Source organism: Clytia hemisphaerica, unplaced genomic scaffold, assembly GCF_902728285.1.
Source record: "Clytia hemisphaerica strain Z4C2 unplaced genomic scaffold, Clytia hemisphaerica genome assembly, whole genome shotgun sequence".
Classification (NCBI taxonomy): domain Eukaryota; kingdom Metazoa; phylum Cnidaria; class Hydrozoa; order Leptothecata; family Clytiidae; genus Clytia; species Clytia hemisphaerica.
The window spans coordinates 107,439-134,131 of record NW_027103292.1 but is presented as its reverse complement, the minus strand read 5'-3'; the positions used below and the strand labels follow the sequence as shown (position 1 = coordinate 134,131).

The following is a 26,693-nucleotide window of genomic DNA, read 5'->3' as shown; positions in this document are numbered from 1 at the left end:
TAAGCAAAAAAATGTTTTTCTCTTCCTCTTTCTGACCAATCTTGCTCCACATTCATGCCAATTCAATATAAAAAAGCTTGTAAATTAAAATTGATGATTTTAAGCAAACTTTATCACTCTTATTTAGAAACAAAACTTTTAATGCTGGGCCTTCATGCCCTTGGGCTTCTTGTTTGTTTTCATAATGACCCATAAAGTCTGTCAAAATGGAAAAATGAGCTAAAATTGCTTGATACACGGCCAATTTTCGTTCTGTTTACTTGATATTTTTCGTGCAAATTTACACGGGATCAAAGCTAAAGCTAAGCAAAAATTTAATTCGAAACCCGTGTATTGTTAGAGTAGGCAGAAAGTGGGCACAAAGTCGGCAGTTAAAACATTTGCTTGGAAAAAATTGAAAGAAGTCATTGCATTGACGTCAAAAGATGGCAATGCATTGACTTTAGACAGCCCACTTTATGCCAACTTTAATTCACAACTAGAATAGGCAGGGCAAAAAGCAAGCCGTCTAAACTAGAGCTAAGAATGGTCTTTGTACACTTACTTGTTAGGATAAAAGTTGCAAATTGTGATTAACATATTGAGACATGCAACAGCGAGATCTGTATCGTTCATGATGGGCATACCAGTCGCACACAATAACCATTTCAATTGCGGAATGGATTGCAAATTCCTCCATCCGTCCATACCTGGAGAAGTGAAAAACTGTTATAACATGAGGCTCCCGGGATAAGGATAAGCTTTGAAGCCAGGTTAGAAGTATTTATTTTTTTCATGGTTTCCGAGGTTCGATTGAAAGCTTCGATCTTCTTATCTAGGCTTTGTTTTTGAAGCTGGTGTTATTCATCCAAATGATATTATAACGCTTTTCAAAACCCCTATCGAAGGTCAACGACAATAAGTTTTTTAACACACTGTCAGGAACCATGTGCAAGTTTAAAGGACTGGGGAACAATATTTACCTTGTGCCCAGCACCTGGTTGTCGGTTTTAACTCTCCTTCGTCCCATTTCTCTTTCATCTAAGACAAATAAAAAAATTAATCGAAATCGTGGTTCTTTTAACAATCAGTAGAGTAGTTAGAGTAGTATTTCATAGATTTCCAGACATCTACCCGTACAGAATTTAATCAATACGAAGTTGTACTACTTAATTGTTTTGCAGGAGTAAAGCTTCCAGTAGTGAAAAGTGATTGTCTTGAAAATAATGAGCCAAGCCACTACTTATAACACTTACCTCAGGGAAACTGAAGGGACCGTGTCTTTCTTTTTCTTGATTTCCAAAATACCATTCCTTTTCAGCATAATCTCTCAGTTGGTCAATGGAAGCTTCAATCATGGTCGTTTGCATGGGTACGGTAGCTCTGGATGTATGTAGATGTGCCAGTACCACCATCTCCACTAATAGTTTGATTCCACCAGCGTCAATGAACTGTTTGACATTCGCTGGAGAAAATATTTGTAGAAATACAGTTTAGTCGTGGCGTATTCATAGATACAGACGATTGAATTGAGTTCAACCCTGGTAAAGTGCTAGATTCAATCCGTCATCCGAAATACAGCGCAAAGTTTTTCTCTTTTGGGGAAGTGTGAAGATTCCTTTGCATTGAAACTCAATGGTCAGGTGTATATCTTACATTTGTTTTTGATGAGTTCTTTGAGGAAGAGGAGAATTCTGTCTCGTTCCATTTTATCACAACTTCTTTCCAGCATTCCCACCATGAAACGAGTATCGTGGAATGGACCGATCTCTTCATGACATTTGCCGTATACTTTAGCCATCGCCTGGTAGGAGAAAAAAATAAAACTAGACTATTTTTTTATCTTTACAATATTTGGCATTATTTTTGAAAGTTTTTTGTGTAACACTGTAAAATTGAAGAATAGCAAATTTGAAACTGGACAATTTTACAAGAATTTTGTTTTCTTTTCGTCTTCATTTTTCATCTTCATTTTCAATTTTTTTTCTAAAAACTTCTCCGTCCATCGCAAACAGCATTTCAATTCGAATTCTTTCAAAAACTACAGCCTTTTTGTCTTCGCTGCATATTATATTCAAAGATTTTATAAAGCCCGAAGGGCTGGCTGTCGTGCTTTTGATGAAAAGTGGGTCGTGGTTAGGTAGGAAATCCTATCTAGGTCACGTGACATTACGATAGAATTTTAGCGCTTGACCAATTAGAAGCTTCACGGGTTTTCGAGAACAATAGCAACAATATTTTTTTGCAATATAGGTGATTAAGGTGATATTCACCTTTTTCTGCCTGTGATGGCTTAAAGCACGACATCTAGCCCTATAAATCTGTGATTATATTGACACATAATTATTAGATCTGTTGTTGAAAACCGACATACAGCTCATATTTCCGATAGAAAATATTTTCAAACGACTGAACCAAAAAATTAGCAAAAAAACGAAAGAAAATGTAAAAAATTTACCTGTAGACACATTGCTTTCATTTCGGGTTTTGACGCCACTAGATAGCGATGATACAAGTCGTTGAAAAATACCAATCTAAAGGAAACATTTGAAAATTGAGTTTGTGCGAATTCTCTAATCCTCCGGGCCTACGCAAAAATACAATAGTAGTCTCGTGGCTTTAAAGGTTTTGTTTTTAAATAAGAGTGGTGTCGTTAGCTTACTCATCAATTTTAATTCACAAGCTTTTTCACATTGGATTGACACAGATGTGGAGCAAGATTGGTCAAAAAGGGGAAATGAGAAACATTTGTTTTGCTTATATCAGCATAATATAACAATAGGAAGACACTGTCCTGATATGAAATATGTGTCTGATATGAAACGGGAACACTCAAACCTTTAAGGAAAGCTGGGGTAAGGTTAAAAAAATTCGAATGAGAGCGAGGAAAAAAGATCCGGAATTTCCCTGGCTGGTCTTATACGGTTGATAGTATGAAATTCCTTTAAAGTTTGGTTTGGATGATTTTGATTTCAATATATACCTTAATTCCGTTAATTATCGCGCCCCTTTTATTTTCGCGCAAAATACGTGCACGAAAATAAAAGGCGCGCACAGTGATCTTTCATTGGAACTTTTGTAAAATCGGGATTATTTTGGCTAATATCCCTTAAGTAGTGCTCGTAAGGAGATAAAATTTGGTATATAAAGTCTCCTTATAGCAATGTAAAAGTAGGAAAAAAAGTTTTTTGATACATTAAACTGTTCACCAGTTATTTGGCACTTTCGTTTTCGAGAGATCCCTTATCCCGGTTGAGACCCCTCTAAATCGGAATCAAGATAATTCCGGATAGGGAAGTGCTAGAGACTTGAAATTTTCACAAAATGTAATTATATTTGTCTTCTAAAGGATAAAAGAAAAAGAAAGCATTTCTACTTTCTAATTTCCTAAAATTTGGCTATAACAAGGAAATTTGAATCCGATTAATCCAATCAAAGATCGCCGTGGCGATATAGGCCTATTTTCGCGCACTTGGCTGCTCGAACTAGTAATCCTTCTGAACGTGTAGAAATCTCATCTTAGGACTCTTTTAATAAAATGGGACCTCGATATTCATGATAAAGATGTCTCTGGGATGTAAAATCTAGCTTAAGTGAGTAAAACCCACTTAAAATCGTCAAAAACACTCAGAAAATATCCCAGAAATTGCAAGATGCACAAAAATTAAAGGATGCGCGAATATTCTATTCCACGAGCTGCGCGAAAATTAGAGGCGCGAAAATAAAAGAGGCGCGAAAATTAAGGGAATTAAGGACTTCATGATATGCACCATTGCAATGTCTTCCACGGATCCAACAGCTGATTGGTTGAAAGTGACGTGTATTGACTGATTTTACGTCGCTTACAAACAATCAGCTATTGGGTCCGTGATGTAATGTCAGAAGACATTGCAATGGCGCATATATCATGAATAGCAATCCATATTGCGAAAATAAGTCTTCAACAATAGTCAATAATAAAATAGTTCTCCTTATGACACTCACGGTTGATGAATGGGCGAAGCATCATCTTTGGTGTCATCTTCCTCCAGTAGAATGCGAAGGTAATAATCACCTGAAATGACGGCCAAATACATAAAAATGATTCTGTTGTTTTCATGACATTGAAATTCAAAGTTGCAGTCACGTTGCAATATTTCAAGAATATTTTGACCTCTAATTTCACTCTTTCAATCTCAAATTTCAAAATAACTCTCAAACTCTCTAGAACTCGAATGGATGGATTATAAAAAGGAGTTTATTAAGGAGGCAGATAGAAGAAAATAGACTTGTAAAAAGGAGTTTAAAAATACCGGGTGTCCCAGAAAAAAGTTCCGCTCTTTGAAGTGAATTTTCTCGAGTTCTATGAACTTTTAGATAATGAATCTTTTTGCATTGGAAAGAGGAAGGATAAACTTAAATTTTGAGGGGTCATTTATTAAATTAAGTCAACTTGATCAAAAGTTATGGCCTAAATGCTAAAACATCACTTTTCAAAAAAGTCAAAAAAAGACGAAAAAGAGGGGATTAAATTCATTGTAAGACAAAGACACAAAAAGCTTTGGAAACTCTTGGTAAGATTTTGATGAATGTTTGGAGCTCCAAAAAGCATCGTGCCCCTTGATTATGCCCATGGGAGCTCGTTAAATTAGACAAAGAAATGAAAAGGAATTAACAATAATATAAAGACACCTTAAAGAACTGCATGGAAAAAACTTTGAGCGTAAATAAATTGGCAAAAGAAGTGCTTTCTTTATGATGATTTGATCTCCTCTTTTTTCGTCTTTTTTTGACTTTTTTGAAAAGTGATGTTTTAGCATTTAGGCTATAACTTTTGATCAAGTTGACTTAATTTAATAAATGACCCCTCAAAATTTAAGTTTATCCTTCTTCTTTCCAATGCAAAAAGATTCATTATCGAAAAGTTCATAGAACTCGAGAAAATTCACTTCAAAGAGCGGAACTTTTTTCTGGGACACCCGGTATCATTAATCAAAATCCCTTGTTTATAAGTAACCTTTGCTAAGTTGGTAACTAAAGATCCTACTAGATCAAAGGATGTAGTCGAATACAACCGCTGAGCACAAAAAGCAAATTCGACACAGAATCTTTCGTTGAAAAGGGGGTCATGTGGGAACCATACCAATTTTGATTTCATCAGATAGACATTGATATTGTACTTCAAACTCAGCATGATTCCATGATATGAGACGATGAGAACTCAAATCCTAAAAGAAAACACAACATAAAAAGTCGATTAGCATTACACTTCAGCCGCAAATTAATTGGTCAATGGCAAATTTGTAAACTTGGTAGGGTGGCAATTCGTACTATTTTTGTAATAAGTGTATTTGGAAACAAGATTGGAGGTGTTAGGGAGTAGAACGGTATGAGCACGTTCTTGTTCGAAAGAAGTAGTAATTAGGTCAACGATCATACATTATGAAAATAAACTTGTAAAAATTATTCGTCAAAGCCCCTTGTTTACAACGAGCACGTAGACAGATTGATACCGTAACTTGGTCTAATGTCGACACCCCTCCTCTAATTCCGACACCCTTTTTATCAGCTGAAATTGATAGAAAGGTTGAAACTGTTTTTCTTTGCTAAGTGGTCAGAGAGGAATAATCCTTTTTCAATCAGTGATTCAAGCTTTCATATTATTCCTTACTCTAAAGAAGGGTGTCGGAATTAGACGAGGGATGTCGATATTAGACCAACTTACGGTAGTATCAAACAAAGACAATGTTTGCTTACTTTATCCATATTGAAAGCCCTCATTTCAGCTTCTAATGCGTCTCTCAGTTCGTCTCTTGTCTGAAATTTCAAAATATAAAATTAAACATCATTGCAAAAATAAAACATCGATGCACGAAGAATGGAGTTTGGATGCTGTTACAGATAGGCTACGTCATATCTTCCTTCGTTTCGAGCGTAAAACTCCTACTCTTCGGGCTATGAGCACTGCTCTTGTTTTGAATATTGAAATTCTCCAGATAAATCGCATGCGCACTGAGGTTTTAATAAAACAATAGAGAGTTTCAAAACCTAAGCCAATCAGCTGTGTTTCAAACATTCTTTTATTTAAAATCTCTATTATAGAGATGATAAACATCTTTTGTGAATGTTGTCTATTATGTTTAAACCTATTAATAAGCAATTCCCGGTGGGGGTCACTAGTGGCAGCCTACAGCAGTGCCTATAGACCAAGAGTAAGGCCTAAAAGCCTGGATCTGTCTATTGTGTAGATTATGTTACAGAGCGATATAAAGCGGGCAAAATCAGGAATGAGAGACCGAAATGTTTGCTTTTATAACTATTAGGCAACTAGAGTATCAATAAAAGATCAAGTAAAAAAATGTGAAAAGCTGAACAAATACTTTGATATTCCAAATCAATAAAGGCGTCGAGTGATCTTCTCCAAATCTAAAAGATATAGCGTGCGGTTAAAGTAAGTAGATTTATCTGATGGAGAGTGAGAGCCTTTAACCTGTCTTCTTTTTTTATTTGCACCAGACCTGTGCGATTGAATACTGACGCGTGAGGCGCTACATCTAGAATCAGCTCCTAGCAACTTACCGCCTAGTCAGGACTAATCAATCAACTACTTCATTCTCTAAGTTAGCGGCCGTGACTGGTGATCGAACGCAAAGCTTCTGTGAAGCAAGGCGAATGTTTTACCGACTAAGATTGAGTGAAAACGCTTGTACTTATTATTCCGGTACTAATGTCACCGAAAGTTTTGTAGGACGAGGGTTCTTACTTGTAAAAGAACAATTCCCAATTTGCTTCGATTTTTATCCTTTGTCTCCTTTTCCGCAGTACAACTGGTTTTTCTTGTTTGAGCTGAAAGATTGAAGAATTTCGGAAAATAGAAAAAGAATTCATATCAAGAAAAGGAATATTGAATAATCATTGTTTCAGGTCATCTTCTTCCATGTGTATAGTGTGGCCAGAGATATTAAATTTTTTTAGACAATAGATCGGCTACTACCTACAGATTTTCCGTAAAAGTGTGTTCAGTTAAGTGAGCTAGGTTCGCCAAGTTAATTTGCTATTTATGTCAGATATTCGAACGTTTCAATTTCAAAACATTCGAATCCCGCGGTTGACAACCACTGACCTTATTATAAATCCATCTTTGATTGGAGTTAAAAAAAGTGGTACCCCTCAAATACATTGTTACTTTTTTCTGATTCAAACGACGACGTTACATGACAAATGTCCAACGAAAAGTATAGATCTAGCGTTCTCGGTGCTTTTACACCCTAACGTAGTTGGAGATCAGTGCGTGCATTATGCAGTGCTGACGAGTTCTAATAATAAGGACGAAATGTATATGCTGTTCTGTCACCCAAATCTCTTGAAAGAAGATAGTTGGACAGAAATTCTATGGATTCCTTCACACATATATTTCAGTTTAAAAAGAAGACCATATAAACCCAATTGAATAAGGGAGATTTTCAACATCTTCAGTATATACCGGTGAAGATGCTTAGTGATCAAATCAATGAATGTACCTCTTTCTTCTTTTGGTTCAACCCAACACGATCCTCAACTTTCGATTTCCAATGAGTCAAATATTTTTCCAATTGCACCAACTGGACGTTGCGGCGTTTTCTCGGCGTATCGGCTTCAGATGCCAGTTTCAGGTTGTCTCGAACGTTCATTCTGTCTAATTCAACTTCAGGAACTTCGTCTTCTGACTCCAGGTAGTTTAACATTCCCAAGGGCTGTAAAGAAAGAATAGGTTTCACGGTTTTCTTTTTCGGAAGATTCATGTAAATGATGTTTCAACGAAGAGACGTAGAACGAAATAAGTGATGGTTTAAATCCTTGTTGTGGCAAATGTTAAAAACATTTTTAATATAACATATTAAAATCAATTAAAATTCACAGCAAAGGTGATACATACCGAGAAAGAAAAACAAAGGCAATAAGAAATAAATTTTCATCCGTCATTGTCACTCAAAACTTACTAAAAGTCGTTTCAATAATTCCATGGCTGTGTCATGACCAGTGATCCAAAGAGCCACTAAATGTCGACTGAGTTGCCTTTAATATGAGCGGAGAAAGAAAAGTCAGTTGCCAATTGATAAATAAAGAAAATACAACTTAGATCTTCTTTGAATCAGTTTTGCACCGTATTCTTTCACAAAAAGCTTCGATATTGTTCGTATGAATATGATATCGTTATCAATCTATTAAGTTTTGCAAAATATATGTTTTAGCCGAAAAAAAACATTTAAATTTGAAGGAACAATCACTTATATCACTAAAAAAATACAAAGTTTTCTTCCAATATAGCGGAAATTGCTATCGGGTGTTTTCCAGGGTTCAGTAAACTTGAAGTGACATACAAAACACAAACCTGTTGGTAAGAAGTCTGTTGTCGTTTGTTCCAACAGTATACAGTGCAGTATGCAGATGTTTTGGTAACGCTCCTTCAGCCAAAGCAAGATTTTGCATCCGTGAAGCGATCTCTTCGTCTCCTTCCTACAGCGAAGACAAGAAAACCAAAACAAGTTTGGATCAATGAGTGATTGCTGTGTGGACAATCGAAAGACTGTCCTGGTCTTACTCCTTAGTAAATTACTGGACTATCCACGTAAAAGATGTCGCAGTCTACTGATGGACAACAGAGTCGATGTTTTACTTGGATAGCCCAGTAATCTAGCACTTTAAGATAGTTTCTCAATTATTTTACGGGGTCCACGGCAAGCTCACTCGATATTATCTAAGCTCCTGGTAAGTAGGGCTGATGACGCCTTATATCCTCGGTCATCACTACGTGACCGGTGGTATACCACCCTGTTTAATGACCCTCCCGAATAAAAAACGTCGGGAGTCATAATTTTTCTTAGTTTGGTTGCGCAAGTGCATTCGAAAATCAAAAAAATTGATATATTTTATACCTCAATAACAGCTTTCATGACCATTCCAGCCCCTTTCACGATGGCTATAGATGGATGCTATGATGAAATGGAAGAAGACCATCAAAATCTTATTCTTCAATTGATGTATTATATTAACTATCTTTCAGGCTCTTCCCTGGCTTTTTCACAATGGCTATTCGTCATATATTTAAAAGAAATTATATTCAATAAAAAGACAATTAAACACTTCGAAAAAAAGCCGTAAAAACCAAAAAAAACAAGGATGGTGACAGAGCTCACCAAGTTTCGGAAAATATTAGCTAACTACAGATGCAGAAATTAATTTGAACATCGTTCATACCTTATCCGCAAATCATAAATCAATTTCAATCTTACCTGGAAAAGTCTGAAAAGACATCTACCAAGTTCTAAACAAAAAGTGAGTCAAAGATTTAAATTGAAGGTTCAGAGAAAAATCATCATTCCAAAAAAGAGCTGATCATGTAGGTTGGCTTTGGGTCGAGTCTAAAAAATATTCATTATCTTTTAATTATATGACTCGGCTTTTGGAGGGTAACTTACTTGCAACCATTTCAAGAAGAGTATCAAATTGTTGACTGTCAGTTGTCTCACTAAAAAAGAAAAGAAACGAAAAATTACAGCTTAGGTTCAAAGTATTGGGCCGAAAATATAATACAATATAGAAAACTAAGATTTTACTGTATAAAGCACTGTTGGAAAAAACCACCATTTTCTCAGTCAAGATATGATTAACTTACGTGGACAACCCACGTACGCCCCTTTTCCGTATTTTACGGGGTTTATGGCCAGGCTATTAACAAGTTAGAGCGCTGATTTGTATCAGTGACACCTTCCGACTATTTTAGTCATCACTCAATATTCAATTTTGTATATAGGCCATTTCACAGTCAAAATGGATCATGGGTAATCAGGACTGATTGCGCCTCTATGACGGCTTTCTGTTGGCTTGACGCAAAAATCTTCAAAAATTTTCAAAACTTTGGACCAATAGTAAGTCGTCATTAGTGCGCAGTGGTCCTGATTACCCATTACACTTTGCGACTGTGAAATGGCCTATGGCGTTCTAAAGTCACAAGCCTGGCAAACGATTTGTCACTCCTAATAAACCGGATCACGTGAACGTGCACATTCGCTAGGCTTGAACCTTCAGAACGCCATGGCTATGGGGCTGATGAACCCTACCTGTAAGGAGGGCATAAAGCATATGTCAGGAAATCAAGTAATGCACTGATGACAAGAGCACCTGAACCATGCGTCTAAAACATTGAAAAATGATGGACAATATAGTTCAATCAAGTGATGAAATTTTATCCAGACACATGAGTTTTGCTTTGTCGTTGATAAGCAGGCAAATGAAAAATTAACTCCGACAAATTCCAGATTCTAGACCAGCGTATTCTTAGTAAGCCCAGTGAATCTGTAATCTTGAGGCGATGAACCGGATTTTTGGACCGGCGAATTGTTATTTATATGCCTTGATGCGGCAAAAATCGCCGAGACTTAAAATAAGACCCCTTCAGATGACAAACTAAAATTAAATTAAATAATTCAGGAGTTAACTACAATGTAAACTTTAAAAAAAGGAGCAAAATTTTGCTTATTAAAGGTTTCAATCAAAAAATGGTTGCGTATTTACTAATGTGAGTTGGAAAAGGACTGGGAAAGAGAGTAGGACTTACCACGTGGTCATTGAAGAGACCAAGCAAGTCTTCCAAGAAAGATTTGGAGAAGAGCAATGAAGCTTTGTTTAGTTGTTCTTGTCTCAAACTGTAATTCTCGTGCATCGGCTATAACATGAAATGGTCATTGTTTTGAAAGATGGTCCGTTTTTGAAAGTCAAAGATTTTGCATGAAACATTTTGTGGCCGCCAAAAAAACAAATTTCGTGGACGTCTTGAGCAATCACTATACATGTTTACTTTTTATAAGAACATCCAAAATTTTTGAAGATTTTGGATGTTTTTAACAAGTTCTTATTTTCCCCATTTTGTGATTAATTTTGTCCATTTTCCTAAAAGAAATCAGGTCTTTTAGAGTTCCCTAAGCCTTAAAATATTCTTTAACTTGTTCTTAACATTTTGGCCATCGAAGCCTTATGTTCTTATATAGTTTGTTCTTATAAAAAAAAAACGTGTAGTTAAACATGTTTACAAACCTGCATAAGAGCGGCCAACATATCGACAGCAGCATGTGTTACTCCATCGTCTCCTCTTTTCAACGCTTTCACAACTTTGATGCCAACCTTCTCTCGAAACCTGAACGAAAACATTATAACATTCGATTATTTGATTACCTATTGTATATCATTCTTGCAGTCTCTGATTCGATTTTCAAGGGGAATAAGGGATTTTCATCGAATTAGGGAGCTTGACAGTTTCTTGTTGACGGTGACTTTCAATATTATCAAATAATGGAGCGTATCGATTAAATGTCGAATTAGAGGGCGTCAACTGTAAAACTTTTAGAATGATTGCAAAAATTTCGGTCATCAAATTTAGAGATTTTCTACTGAAAATACATTAGGAAGGTCTTCAAGGATGAGGAGATACAGTGCCGTAGGAAGCATTTTCATATTGGGGGGGGGGGCTGAAGTTTAGTGACACCGCGAGGGCCAACCATGGTTTGGCCCGAAGGGGGAAATTTTGAAAATTTGAGCTCTAGATTGCTTGAAAATGCACTCAATTGTGACAAATAAGACAAATTAAAAAAGAAAAACTTTGCATTTTGCTAAATAACCATTTTTGAAAAAATTATTGGGGGGGCATAGCCCCCCCTTGCCCCCCCCAGTTGCTACGGCACTGAGATAAGAGGAAAAAGCTAATCAGAATCCACCTACTTTGGAAGGGTGGTGAAAGCTTCGAAGCCAGCTTTTGATGCCACTAATCTTCTTAGAGCATGAAAGAAAGACTCCAATTCATCCAAGCTGACACTACTGACATCGTCTAGAAGGTCAATTTAATGAAACATTAAAATATGCACTACTGTTGTTAATGAGCATAACGTGATAATAAAAGAAAAGGAATAAAATGATAAATAAACTGCTTTCTAAACACACGAAGTCATCATCAGCCTCTGTGTGAAATTATAGCGAGTTTATGTATTTACAATTTTGAGGACGGCGAAGTGACTGAGACAATTTGGAACAGCCCACTTTTCTGACCCGCAAAATCGAGGACAGTAAAAAAGCTGACTTACCATCCATGGCTCCGACTGGGGTTCTAGGCCCCCCCGCCAAATTTAGGTCTCCCCTGAGAACAAGGTCCCCCCAGCCTGATAAAATTTTAGGTCCCAGTATAGGGGAAAAATTTTATGGCATTCACAAAGCTCTATTTACGTGTGTGTACACTTTTAGAGAATGCAATAGAATGTCTTCATTTTTGCATTTTAACCCTTTAGTGCCACGGTCATTTTTTTGCTAAGTTTTTTAAAGAAAATCGCTAGTTCAAACTTTAAAGGCTTTTATCTCCAGATCTAGAAGGAGTTAGAAGCTCGTTTATAGTCCGTTGGATAGCTTAGAGTCTCCTCTTTCTTTTAGGCGCCTTCGGCGCCGCCCGATTTAGGCGCGGACCTGACTGAATGATAGAAAGGTGCCGAGTGGTAAAACTTCAAACTAATTCTCTGGAGGACAGAATCAAGTTTCTCAGGGCCAAATTTGGCTTCGCCCTCCTACATAGCCCATGTCTGATATATACGACATTGGCACTTAAAGGGTTCACACTTTGCATGAAAACATAAAGGTTTAGAGAAATTAAAAACCAACAGTAAAGAAAAATATTTAGGAAGTGTTATTTAGCCCCCAGAATTACATAAACTAATGCAGGTCCCCCCCCAAGATAGAGCTCCCCCCGCCTGTCAGGAAAAACAAGCAGCTCCCACCTCTTATATGGCAAATTTTAGGTGTAGCTCCCCCCGCTCAGGCGGGGGGGGGTGCGAGCCATGCCATCGTCATCAGTCGGTCTGGAAATAGACAGAAAAACTGACCGTCTACGTTGGTAGCACAGTAAGAAACCCATGTGTCAGAAGTTTGAAAGAGTTAAATGAAATGGCACGAGAACATTTAACTCCTGAATAAACAAATTCAAGGGGAGTTAGGAGTCTTACATTCGTTAGCCAACAAGGCGCTCAATCCCTGGACTATAAGTTTTTCTTTGTTTTCAGCGAATAAGGTATCTTGAGTGACAGCATGCAGCAAGCCATTATATGAGATATTGGCATTGAATCGAGCAACAGATTCAAAGAATTTTGCAGGTGGTTGTTGAAGGAATTTCAAATGGTGTGCTTCTATCTCTTCATCCACAGGCTGATAAAATGGTGACTGTCGGAAACCTTTGGACACGAATGACAAAAAATACATATTTTTCTTTATAAGCAACCAGGTTGCTAAGGATCGTTCAAATTAGCCAATTTTCGAAATTAGAAGGAAAATTAAATATACATCAAAGATTTGGAAACATTCAATCAAACTCGGGTGCAATCTGGTCGACTTGCAACTTTAATAGCTTCTGGATAGCAAAGTGTATGCAGAGTGTATAAAACTACATGAACCCTATCACAAAATAATATAATACCTGCTTGGGTAGGGTACATTTTTACATGGACTTCAGTGTTCCCACTAGCCCTCACTCCATCTAATAATGTAGCTAACAAAGCATCTCTGTCCGCACAGAGGTACCTTCGACGGAAGTTTCTGACATATTCAATTTCAAGAAGCTGTGGATTTTGAGGTGATCGTATAAGACAAAAAACCTGAAAGAAAAAGTTCAAAATTCTAATCAGAAAACTATCAAAATATCAAATAAAGAAATGTTCAAGCCATATAGAAAACAATACTATGAATTCAAAATATGATAGAAATTAGAGGCATACATCACTCAAAGGTTGTAGGGTGCAAATGTGATATGTTCCAGGGTCTCTTTCGATGATACATGTTTCAGAGAGTGAGAATATCCGATTCACTGGGTCCTACAATATTGAAATGAAAAATAACTAATCAATTGAAAAGAAATACCATTATAAGATATTCAGAATTGTTTAAGAATGAGTTTTAAAATCAATTATAATAATTAACAAGAATAGTCTTTCAATTTTTGTCTGGATAAGCGCATAGTACCGGGTGTCCCAGAAAAAAGTTCCCCTCTTTGAAATGAATTATTTCGAAAACTATTGGGAATTTTTGAAAAAATATTTTTGCATCGTAAAGAGGAAAGGTTAACTTAAATTTTGATGTATCGTATATAAAATTCTGATCAATATTCAAAAAGTTATAAGGAAAAAACTTTTTTTGTGATTTCAGAAAATCGTCAAAAGACGTCAAAAACGAGGGTATCAAATTTAAGCAATTAATTCTAAAATGACACTCTTTTTAAGAGTTTTACGACTTCATTAATAGTTATAATGGTTTGAAAAACAGTTTTCCAAAAAAGTAAAACAATGATGGGAAGAGCATAAAAAATAAGACAATTTTTGGAAATTTTTCAATAAAAATTCTTGCAAAAATATAAAAAAGGCCTAATTTGATACCCTCTCTTTTGACGTTTTTTGACGATTTTTTGAAATCACAAAAAAAGTTTTTCTTTATAACTTTTTGAATATTGATCAGAATTTTATATACGATACATCAAAATTTAAGCTAACCTTTCCTCTTTACGATGCAAAAATATTTTTTCAAAAATTCCCAATAGTTTTCGAAATAATTCATTTCAAAGAGGGGAACTTTTTTCTGGGACACCCTACATATAAACGTTGGGCAAAGACTCTCTAAAAAGAGGGTAGCGCCTCAATACCAACATCACATTTATTATTACATATAAACGTTAACAACTTTTAAATGAAAACTTTTTCTTTCCACACCAAAGACAATGAAAGTTTATTGCTTGTAAACAATATATACCACCAATACAGTATATAATTTTCAACCCAAAACTGAAACGGTACCATTGCAAACTTTAGATTTTCATTTTGTGATTGTCTTTGAGGATACTTACAGAACTCCTTGGGGTGATTTTCTGGACTCGAAATTCTGTCAAAGATGTTATTGAATCATCGTCACTATGAAAAAAGAATAGGTTTGAGATTGAATACAAATAAATTACTGTTGATTGTAGTAGAAAATAAATATTAATTGGAAAAATAATTAAAATCTCTAACCAATACGGTCCAATATATGATCCAACCGAGTGCCTTCTTTCAAAGTTTGGGTATTGATAGACTCAATCTCTTAAAAAAAAAGTTTGAAGAAACCAGAACTCCTCTTACTTGAATTTTCCAAGACGTCTTGTTTGAAAATAATCGAAATCTATAGGTTCTTTTCTTTTTCTGAAAAAAAAATACACATGAAAGTATCAAAAACACGTTTGGATTAAAAACAAAAGATGAAAATCAACCAACAATTGCTACAACTTTCCACAGTTCAAGGATTGTAGACTATGTATTCAAAGTAATGAATGTAATTGTGATTTATGTCGGGTTCAACTCAAAAAGAACCATTTCGCCAAATAGAAAAACTTCAAAAAAGTCCAAGCAAGATCGAAACAGATTGAAACAATAATTGCAAATAGTTTGAAAGTCGGGAAAAAACGATGATTTACTTTATATTGATACCAATATGGTTGTATGCAAACTCTACAACCTTCTTCATAATTTCTTCTTTTGACTCCGAAGAAAATAAATGCTAAAAAAATTAACATAATAAATTATATCAATGATTCAGACTATAAAATACACATTAAGCATTAAAACTTAGTCATAGCGTCAACTTGGGACTTCGTTAAAAAGGTCCAACCCCTTTTTTGTTTCTTTTTCTCTTAGTAAAATAGCATGTCGTAAAAACATACAGTGCCTCTTGAGAATTTTCCACAAAAATCAACAAAGACAATTAATATGGATCATTATAATCTGGGACCTTTTGGGAAATAGTTGTAAAGAACTTACCAGTCGATTGAAGCCACCATGAACAACAACAAATCCTCCTGGGTAATCGGATACCTTGAAAAAATTTAAAAACATTTTTAGAAGTAGGAACAGTGTTATTCGAAGTCTTAGTTAATAGTCTTCAGAATTTCACAGAAATATCAAGGACTGATCTTAAATAATTTAGGTATTATTTTGTTATCAAAACATTTAAATCTTCCTAACAAATTTCCAGGGCAGTAGTGCTACCTCAGCTAGCCCATCCATGTCTTTGTAATCGTATGAACACAGAATTCTATTTGTTGCGCGATCCACTTGATCTAAAGAGCATGGCGTGACTCTAAGGATGATTGGCATTCGGTTTTCACTCCAATGATGTTTGAATGCATTGAAATTCTATGAAAAAATTATCAATAAATTTTGATAGTATGGAACACAAAACTTCCAAGACGCATAGATTTATTAAGCAAACCTTTCGTTTGAAGAGAATAAAGGCAGAGGTATCCCCAAAAATTCAAAACACATAGATGTAGTATATTGCGTTGTATAAAGAAAGAGTAAACGTTTGCAGCAGCTGAAAGGTTTTTGGACTTTTAACTTCAAAAGAAAACTCAAAATGGAGTTTACAAAGGGGAAATTTTCATACCAGCTCTTTCAATTGCTTCTGATCAGCAAAAGCAGTCCTCATTTTCTAGAAAAAATAATTTTAAGATTTACAAAACTGTAAAAAGCATAATTCTAGACTTCATCTGAGGATGGACTTAAATGTTGGTTTGCAATCATCCGACCAACACTACCTCAAAACTTCCGGATCCAAAAGATATTATTGCCATTTTAAAGAAAAAAATTGTAGTTCTTCAAATCAGTACCTCTGTTGTGTCAATCTTGTTCTATCTTAAAGCTTGATAATCATTTTTGTAAGGCCTAGTTTGATTTATTGGTTTAAAAAAACAATTTGCAACAAACTTACTAATGCATAGGTGAGAAGGTCTGCTCTATGATCTGAGGAGAACGTCATTGAAACTGTTTTCTTGCCTTCTTTTGCTGAAAAGTAATTGAGCGTAATATTTTTAATGCAAATTAACTTTTATTCCAACCCATGTTTTAAAACAAGACTTTAGCACCACAAGGGAACTAATTAAAAAATTACAATCTTACATTTTTGCACCACAAAACTGTGCTAAAGTTATTTTCACAGATAACGGTTCCCTTTAGGATAGCTGAAATTGAGAAATTAAAGCTGGATATTACCATAGTCATTATAAAAAACCCCAGTCTGGCAATGTATTGTTTTAGCTTTTTGTTCAATACAAGTTGCGATTTGCATACTTTTTGATCACGTTACCAAAATCTCATCTTGGGATTGGTCTATTTTCTAATCACATTATCAAAAAGTTTGCAGAATAAATCGATTTTGGTACGCAAGCTCCAACTTTTGACAATAAAAAGAGACAAAAGCCAACAAAGCCTTCCAGACCAGTGTTTTTATAATGAGTATGATTTTCCTGACGCCAATATTTATTCCAGTAGCTTCTCAAACATACCTTTACGGACAACAATGATAAGTTCATTGAGTGTTTTTGAACTTGGACTGATACTGAAGAAGTCATTGTAGGCCCACTAAAAAAAAAAAGAGAAAAAATCAACTTAAAAACAGAATAAAGGGGGTAAGAACTTTCATACTTTAAAAAATCACCCAGGCCAAATTTGTTAAATTAATAAAGGATAATGGATGATATGATAAAATAAATGAATATTTAACCTTTTGTGCGCGCTGTTTTTTTTTTGAAAAAGTTGAAATTTTTCTAATTTTATTTTTGAAACTCGAAACTTTAAAGTGCCATAAAAGCTTGTAGCCTTTGATCTAGAAGATGGTTTTGGTACCATTGGAAAGCTATCTTTATACTCTTTCTAAAAGCATTCGGTTTATATACCCCTTTAAATCAAGTGGTCAGGAGCTATGGCGTCAAGACTGAGACTCAGTATTTTGGCTTGTTTTGGACGCATATTGGCGTCCCTCGGTGTCTAAGGGTTAAGTAAAGTCAAAAAATAAAGATAACATACTTGATTTGTTACTTCAAGAGTAGATGGGTTGTATGTTGTGATAGCTTTTGAGCCGATGGAGAAAACCCGTTTATACCTGAAACAAGAAGGAACAAAAGTTTCAGTAAAACTTTTAACTCAGAAGTAACGAGTGAGAGTTTTTGAAGATTTAGATTTATTTTCAGCAAGTATCCGCAGTTGTAATGAGTCTAACAGAATAAAACAAAGAATATGAAAAAATACAAAAACTTACTTTCCACGCCAAGAGTGCTTTGTTGTGTAAAATGATGCCCGATCATCATTACCCCAAGTCGTTGCCATCTTTATACTGCTCTAACTTATTTTCATTTTTTATGCAGAAATACTTCTAAAAATTGAGAGAAAAAAATATTTCATTTTCAATGAAAACAGCAAACTATAAGAATCCATCTAACATAAATTTGACATTAAGTCAAGATGGAAAATCTCACTGAGGAGGTAATGGATTCCCCAGAATATCATTCAAATTTTGTTCGATCAGGTTCGAGGACAATTTCTCCTATAAACATTGACCTTGATAATTACCCCCTACCTTGGAACTATTGCTACTAGGTATGATTGCCTGGGAGAATGCTCTGGGTAATTGACCTTCATGAAATAGCTGCCCCTTAAACACAGCATCCTCATTTAAGTTGTTATTTGTGATTCCCTGAGTGGTTTAAGCGCAATTAATTTTTGTGTACCATTTATTGTTGCACCTTTAGTTTTGTACACCTTTTAGAATTTTTAAAAAACTATGAGAAAATTAATGATGTACATTCCTAAAAGGTCACAGTCAGTTGCAGGGCACCCCAAAGGACACCAGTTGATACTCTTCAAAAAGAATTGTACTGTTAAAAACATGACCGATCAAATCAGAAACCTCTGAAAGTCTAAATTGGATCGTTAAAGTTTCATGGAAGGAAACTAAGTTTCATAATTACATCGTTTCTGACAGAAGTGAAAAACATTAGAGGGTGAGATGATCTGAAAAACTTCAGGGAGTAGGGGCAATTGTCTATGATGGCAATTTCTATGGTGGCAATGTATCTTAAAGTTGTAAAGATTAGGATTAAGTCTTTTTTAATTGAGTTTATTTGCTTAAAATAAGTTAAATTGTACAGTCATTTTAAATTGGAAGTTGGAAATTTTGAAAAAGCCATGTTTGGAAAAAACTCTAGCCAGTTTAGAAATGCAATAGAAATGCATATCTTTAAACTTATTAATACAAACATTCGGCACTAAAGTCAATTGCATGTTTTATGAATAAGTAAAGAAATTCATAGCCCACATATTGATGATTTAACACTGTATAAATGAATTATTCATGATCAGGAAAGCGTGTTTTTTTTCAACTTCATATCACAGTATTGTTTCCTTTTATTTGAAATTGCAGTAAAAAGTTAAATAGGGCAGCAAATCATTTTACCTTTTTTGAATTAAAGTTTGAAATTGTTTGCTTTAGATGAATTTTAAAAGTTCTTTCTTGTTACAGGAAAAGAATGATAAAGTGAAAATTCTGTAAATTTTAAAAATGGTAATTTTATGTTTGGAAACGTTTTTTAATATAGGATTCTAAGATAAGGTTTTTGTTTGTAGGGGGATAAAAAGGGAAGTGCCGAATTTTCCTTTTTCCAGTTTGTTTTATTATCTTAGCATTATCAAATAATAATTTTGGACTGAGATACACTTTCAAATAATAAGGAGGCAAAAAACCCGCTTTTGAATGTCGAAATTTGTTCCCATCACAGCTTGATTTTTTAGAATTTATCAATTATCTACCTTGATCATGAAGATATGTTAAGACATGCATTAGGTCTTCTTTGAAATCTCTACTTTGATCGTAAAGATATTTGGACGTGCATTAAGTCATTCCCATTCTACTATCTATAATCTTAAAAACGCAGAAGAAAAAATATATCCAAGGTGATTTTAATGAAAGCTACCAGCATTAAAAGGAAGTTATGCAATAGAAATTTTCACAATATTTGTGATTGATTGTTTGAAAAACTAACAAAATGCATTTCTCGAGAAAAGCGAAGTAAGACTTGAAGTAAGAAATTATACACAAAGCAAAGAATAGTGAAGTTTTGAAGTAGCGAGTAAAGCAATAGATAAACGAGTGAGTAAAGTTGTGAGTTTATAAAGCAATAAAAGTAAGCGAAGGAAGAAAGTTTTGAAATAAGCGAGTTGATAAAGCAATAGATAAACGAATGAATAAAGTTGCGAAGTAGCGAGTTGCGAAGTAGCAAGTTGATAAAAAGACAATAGATAAACGAATGAATAAAGTAGCGAAGTGGCGAGTAGATAAAGCAATAGATAAACGAGTGAATAAAGTTGCGAGGTAGCGAGTTGATAAAGCAATGGATAAACGATTGAATAAAGTTGCAAAGTAGCGAGTTGATAAAGCAATATATAAACGAGTGAATAAAGTTGCAAAGTAGCGAGTTGATAAAGCAATAGATAAACGAATGAATAAAGTTGCGAAGTAGCGAGTTGCGAAGTAGCAAGTTGATAAAAAGACAATAGATAAACGAATGAATAAAGTAGCGAAGTGGCGAGTAGATAAAGCAATAGATAAACGAGTGAATAAAGTTGCGAGGTAGCGAGTTGATAAAGCAATGGATAAACGATTGAATAAAGTTGCAAAGTAGCGAGTTGATAAAGCAATATATAAACGATTGAATAAAGTTGCAAAGTAGCGAGTTGATAAAGCAATATATAAACGATTGAATAAAGTTGCAAAGTAGCGAGTTGATAAAGCAATAGATAAGCAAGTGAATAAAGTTGCAAAGTGGCAGGTTGACAAAGCAATAGATAATAAATAAATAAAAGAAGTAGCAAAATAGGTGTTTTCTTATAAATTTTTAACTTCGCATTTTTGAGTTACAAAATCTTTTTGGGTTGCTAAATCTAAAATTCACTTCGCATTTTGCGAAGTGCGAAGCTATAATTCGAACCCTGTAATCCAACAATGTTAGGTATTACCATGGATACTATTCACTGCAAGGTGCGGATAGATTTGTTTAAAATATGGAGATTCTTTGAAAGGTTTTTCATTTTCATTTTGAACAGAAACAGGAACAGACAAGAAAACAAAAGTATAAAACCTGCCTTTAATGGACTACGAAAGCTGTTTCTTATTTCTTTTTTTTTCTTGGATAAATTTGGAGAAGAAAATTTTTTTGTTTAAGAGAAAATATTTGGCTCAAAAGGACCTTATCCTCAGCATGAAAAAATGAATCTTTAAGACAAATTAAACAAGAATCTATCATTTCAGAAAAAGTTTTTAACAACATCATCATCATGAAAATGGCATTGTGGATAATTATTTTGGTATCAATGGTTCTGTTGAGTAGAGGTAAGCTTGTTTGTTTAGCGAGCGTTTATTTGTACATTTGACATTTGTACTTTTTACTTTCTGTTGTGATGAAAGATATCACTTAATATCTTACTTGGCTCTGGTTTCATTGAGCACTCTGTAACATCGAACACAAACAATACTAGTGAGCATTTAGGAATATTAAAAAAAAAATGATTAGACTGAATTTTTTCACCCCTTCCAAGAACAAAGAACAATTGACATTTGCGCAGTTTAAGAAGGTTTTTCTTCAAAAACAGATCCTAAACTAAAGCAAACGTATCTTTCTTTTTTTAGGAATCAATGGTGTTGAATTTTATATTTCACCGCATGGGAAAGACGAAATACACTGTGGAACCTTCAAAAGGCAATGCAAAACACTTGATTTTGTATTTAATCGCCATTCTCAAACAAATATCAATCAGCATTTAGATCTACATCTGTTCGGAAGCTCTCAAGAAAAAGTTCAATATGAGATGGCAAAACCAACTATAACGTTTCTCGCCTCGTTAAGAATCAAACTACAATCTCCATCAACAATCAAGCCGGTAATCATTGCAACAAAAAGATGCATTTTTTCATTTCAAAGTCAAAAAGGATCCCAAAACTTTTTTGAATCACAATCAGTTGATTTTGAAAACATACATTTCCAAATTCAAAGCATCAACAAGGTTTATTTTAATATCCAAGACTCAATGATCAGAACAATCCATCTGATTACAAATTTCCTACAAGTCGAAATGAAAGCAAGTAACCACGTTGACATTCAGTTGAACCGTTGTGAATTTTCAGTACATACAAAAGCAATATCTATCATATCAGGAGATACAGGGAAAGGTAGAAATCTCACAATAAAAGACAGTATTTTTCTAAATGGTACCATCCAGGTTCAAGGAATTGAGAAAGTCGTCATATCAAATACAACATTTCAAGGGGTGAATTCGTATAAGGGCGTCCTCATTCATGTTGAAGATCTGCCAAATTTTGAGCTTCATCAATGTACATTCGAAAATAACAAAGTGCAGCCAGATATGGGAAATCTTCACTTGTTCAGTGTGATGTCATCCAATGTTAGCATTAGAGACTCTGGATTCAACTTTAATAATGCACCAGTCTTTTTTGAATGCTTTAGTGGTTGGAACACCTGTTCTTTGACAATGATAAAGAGCAATTTCAAACATAATACATTCGATCATAACCTGATAGTCTTGCGTGAGAATCCTGTATCAATTGAACATTGCATCTTTTTTAAAAACACCATCACGCATGGATCATTCATTAATGACCTTCATAATGATTTTTTCAAAGTGAGTGATACATCCCAAAAGCCTCAGTTGAAAATGAGTCATAATAGTTTCAAAGAAAACACATTTTACCAATTCATCTACCATTATGGCAAGGTGATCATAGAAAATATCAATTTTCAGCTCAACAACATTCAATCTAATTGGTTGGAATCTTTTGAAAATCTCTCGTTGGTTAACAGTATCATTAATGAAAACATTGTAGAGAATAACATGATGATAATCCACAGATCAATACTTTTGATCCACACCTCAATAACCAAAAATCATTTCAAACATGGCTCAGTTATTCAGCAACAAGGGAAACACAAGGATACTACCATAGATATTTCATATACAACTTTTGCCAATAATAAACTCCAGAGAATCATGTTAGAGTTTCAATATATAAGAATATACATCAACAATTCTGAATTCCACAAAAATACATTACAAACTCTTATAAGATCTGAAAGCTGCATTTTGAATTTAGAGTTGACAAACTTCAGAGAAAACATACTTTTAACCAGTATTATTGATATAAGCAGAGACAACTCTTCTCCTCACAAGAGCAAATTGAACGTTAATAAGTGTGATATTTATGGAAACTACCGACAGTATGAATCATACATCAAAGAGTATATTTTCAAAGTACATGCTTCCAAAGTTATTATTGAAAACTCAAATATCACACTGAATCATGCATTTTCAATGTTTGAGTGCTTGGACAGTTGTGTTCACTGCAGTCTGGAAATAAAGAAAAGTTATTTCTCTAAGAATAGATTTGAATTTAAAATGATATATGTTCCTTGCAACAATCTTTTCATCAGTAACAGCTATTTTGAACAAAATACAATTATACAAAATATGATTAAAGATTCAGAAAAGAAGGACAATCGCAATGCAAGATTTTTATTGACCACAACAAAGTTTATGAACAATAGCTGTTACAACTTGATCAATTTCCAGAAGGAAGTTACGATTTCTAAAGTAGTGATGCAAAAAAATATTATTGGGAATACTGGAATACAATCGCGTCAAAATATAGTGATCGAAAGTAGCGAGTTTGTACAAAACAGAATCAAACAGTTTTTCATAATCCAATATCGACATTTGAAAATAAGACAGTCTTACTTCAAACAAAACTATATACAACGTGGCAGCATAATTCAGCAAAGATTTGGAAGCAAAAATAACATTTTAAAACTTGACATTTTTTCATCAAAATTCATTGATAATGAACTGGCGCATGCCATGATAGAAACTTGGTATGGTAAAACAAACATTCAAAACAGTTTCATTAATGGAAATAAACTTGTCAATATCATGGCATCTAAAGTCAGTACATTGAATTTTATTTCAACAAATATTGAGCATAACATTGCTTCTGATTCATTGTTCTACATTGAGTTAACTGATAGACACGAACAAAGTGTGAGTGAATTTGTTTTTGAGAACAATACAGCAACAAGAAACTTTGCCAAAATTGACTTTTTGACCAGTTTCAAGTCTACGGTAACATTGAAACATAATAACATTACTGAGAATGATTTTTATAGCTTTGCAACATTCCATAAAGGAACATTTTGGGTTGAATCCTTAAGCCTTCAAGACAATAAAGTAAGTGGCATAGGAAAGATGATAAAGTATGATGGTTGTGATGCAAAAGGTTTGAGTGTGAACCTTAAAGATATTTACTATTCAACTTCAAAAGTGAAACAACCTGGCAATGCCATCATGGAATTCAGATTAAAACATGGGAAGTTTACAATGAGAAATATATCAGTTGTTTTAAAGGGAAGGCCAAATTCAAAATCCAATGTGATGTCCTTATCCCTTGATATAAGAAATACTGATCATATTCTTGAAGGATTTTCTGTTGCTTGTCCAATAAACCAGAATCCTGTTTCATCAATCACTAAATCAAAAACAGAATTTGATTATCAACTTGTTTGTCAACCTTGTGACAGGGGTCTATACATGACTTTAAGTGGGCATAAAAAAATCAAAGGCATACTAAAAGCATACAGGCTTGAAAACATTAATACTGACCAAGAAGAAAATATTACAGTAATTGACAGATTCCTTGAAGTGAAATCTAACTTTTCATGCAAATTTTGCCCACCCGGGGGAGACTGTAGAAAACAAATCAAAAGTCAAGACAGTTTTTATGGTTTTATCAATAAAAATCATGAAATGGAATTTATCTCATGTCCAGATTTATACTGCTGTTCAAACCATGGAAAACCTTGTAATTCATTTAATACATGTAATCTTTATCGTACCGGTACTCTGTGTGGAAGTTGTAAAAAAGGATATTATGTGAACTATTTTTCTAATAATTGCATACCATCGTTTAGATGCAGTAACAATCATCGTGTTTGGTTTTGGTTTATTTATTTTGCATTTTCAATTACTTTGGCATTGTTGTTGTGCTTTACAAAGCCAATTGTATCATATTTAAAAAATAACAAGTCTAAAATCATTTCTTCAATCAAACAAAAACTACCGTGCTGTTTTAGGAAGCATGAACAGAATCCTAGTCCATCATCAAAAAGTCTTAAGGCTGACCTTGGAAGTGAATTATGCGTAATAAACAAAAGCAATTACCAAGAGACAAATGAACATCTACTGGTGGAGAAATCAGACAACACTAAAATAGCAGCACCACAAGATTTACCATTCTCACCTATCTTCAATATCCTTGTTGGATTTTATCAAGCCAAATCATTACTGACGATAAAGCTTAATGATTTGTACCAGCCACCAACATCATTTATATCAGGATTTTTCAACATTGAAATGATCACCAACAACCTTCAATCTTTTTGTCCATCAATTACAACAACTGTTATTTACAGAGAATTCTTGAAAACATATGCTTCAACTATTATTATGCTGACAACAGTTCTATCATCGTTATTATTTACAAAATTGATTAATCGGGTTTGCAATAAAAGAACATCTTCCATAATAGACACTTTTTCCATAGGCTTTTTTACCATAATGGCATTCTGTTATAAAAACTTATCCAAAATATCTTTCAATTTCATACATTGTGTCCCAATTAAAGAGACAGCTGTTTTGTATATTGCAGGAGATATTGAATGTTATACCAGTTGGCAAATCGCAAATTTCATTTTCTTGGCAATTTGGGTGCTTCCTTTCCCTATTGCATCTACAGCAGCATATAACCTTCACAAGAAAAAACACATCAGTGTGTGGCTGTTTATAACATGCTTGACATTTCCAATTATGACACCTTTCTTTTATTTGAGGAAGAAACAAAGATGGCTCTCAGAATCAGAAGAAAAAAAAATACAAGAAAAACTTTATGAAACATTTGAAACACCATATAAAACCAACATGTTTTGGTGGGAAGCTTGGCGCTTATATGAACGGTTGATCTTATCTTTCTTGGCAACATATCTAATTGATCCAGTAGTCCGCATGACCATTCTAGCACCTATCATAACAATCTACTTGATAATTCATTACTATGTTAATCCTTATAAAAACAATGTTCTTACTAAACTGGATTTATCTTCATATTTTTGTTTATGTTTACATGCGGTGATCAATATGTTTCGATCAGTTGTATACATTCATAGTTTACCTCTACAATTTCCAATAGACTTTGGAGTGAAAATCACAAATGTAATGGAGGAAATGTTTACACCTTTATGGATATTACTAGCATTGCTGATACATAAAAAACTTAAAATAATCTGTAATAAAGACAATACAGAAGATAATATTAAGGTTTAAAATATTTAATTTTTAAAGAATTGAATTTTATATAATAAAATACTTTTGATGAGGTTTTTCCAATGGATAAAAGTGTTTTAATTAAATTGAAAAGACTAATTATTCTTTTTTCTCCATGCCCCCCCCCCAATATTTTGCAAAGTATTTTTTTAATACTTTAAAAAAATCTTATATATACCGTTTAGAGGGGTGAAATAAGGGTAAAAAGTCGAAAATTTTCTTCATCGCCCAACCATGGTGGCCGACATATTTTTTTGGCCCCTCAATTCGATTCGCACGCCAGGGGCCATGAGAAGAGATTGTTACCTTTTACAAATCAATCTTTCATCTTTAAATTTAAAAAAATTTTTTCTTTCATCAAATTTTTTGCAATTTAGGGTATTAGAAAACACACTGTTTGTTGAATATATTTAAAATATATATAATATAATTCTT

General features: G+C 34.1%; 2 protein-coding genes across 2 annotated transcripts in view; one reads left to right on the top strand and one right to left on the bottom strand.

Annotated features, from left to right (window-relative positions):
- LOC136810653 (dnaJ homolog subfamily C member 13-like) overlaps positions 1 to 18,198 on the bottom strand; it is a gene marked incomplete at its 3' end in the record, with an annotated part of 50,946 nt that extends 32,748 nt beyond the window's left edge. The window contains 33 exon segments of the mRNA XM_067067227.1: positions 545 to 689; positions 963 to 1,020; positions 1,236 to 1,444; positions 1,636 to 1,783; positions 2,438 to 2,513; positions 3,964 to 4,033; positions 5,102 to 5,186; positions 5,716 to 5,775; positions 6,339 to 6,384; positions 6,722 to 6,804; positions 7,479 to 7,691; positions 7,938 to 8,013; positions 8,330 to 8,454; positions 8,874 to 8,930; positions 9,231 to 9,262; positions 9,417 to 9,466; positions 10,059 to 10,132; positions 10,556 to 10,663; positions 11,032 to 11,131; positions 11,713 to 11,818; positions 12,978 to 13,202; positions 13,445 to 13,622; positions 13,743 to 13,838; positions 14,861 to 14,924; positions 15,132 to 15,191; positions 15,464 to 15,546; positions 15,807 to 15,860; positions 16,035 to 16,181; positions 16,432 to 16,476; positions 16,756 to 16,829; positions 17,330 to 17,405; positions 17,850 to 17,925; positions 18,082 to 18,198. Of these exon segments, the coding sequence (XP_066923328.1) occupies positions 545 to 689; positions 963 to 1,020; positions 1,236 to 1,444; positions 1,636 to 1,783; positions 2,438 to 2,513; positions 3,964 to 4,033; positions 5,102 to 5,186; positions 5,716 to 5,775; positions 6,339 to 6,384; positions 6,722 to 6,804; positions 7,479 to 7,691; positions 7,938 to 8,013; positions 8,330 to 8,454; positions 8,874 to 8,930; positions 9,231 to 9,262; positions 9,417 to 9,466; positions 10,059 to 10,132; positions 10,556 to 10,663; positions 11,032 to 11,131; positions 11,713 to 11,818; positions 12,978 to 13,202; positions 13,445 to 13,622; positions 13,743 to 13,838; positions 14,861 to 14,924; positions 15,132 to 15,191; positions 15,464 to 15,546; positions 15,807 to 15,860; positions 16,035 to 16,181; positions 16,432 to 16,476; positions 16,756 to 16,829; positions 17,330 to 17,405; positions 17,850 to 17,925; positions 18,082 to 18,149 (3,167 nt within the window). The 5' untranslated portion in view covers positions 18,150 to 18,198.
- A 2,932-nt stretch (positions 18,199 to 21,130) lies between these two features.
- On the top strand, positions 21,131 to 26,320 carry LOC136810643 (uncharacterized). The gene is made up of 2 exons (XM_067067215.1): positions 21,131 to 21,207; positions 21,505 to 26,320. Exons 1-2 carry the CDS (start codon positions 21,153 to 21,155, stop codon positions 26,256 to 26,258), a joined length of 4,809 nt encoding a protein of 1,602 aa, XP_066923316.1. The 5' UTR covers positions 21,131 to 21,152; the 3' UTR covers positions 26,259 to 26,320.
- The last annotated feature ends 373 nt before the right edge of the window (positions 26,321 to 26,693 follow it).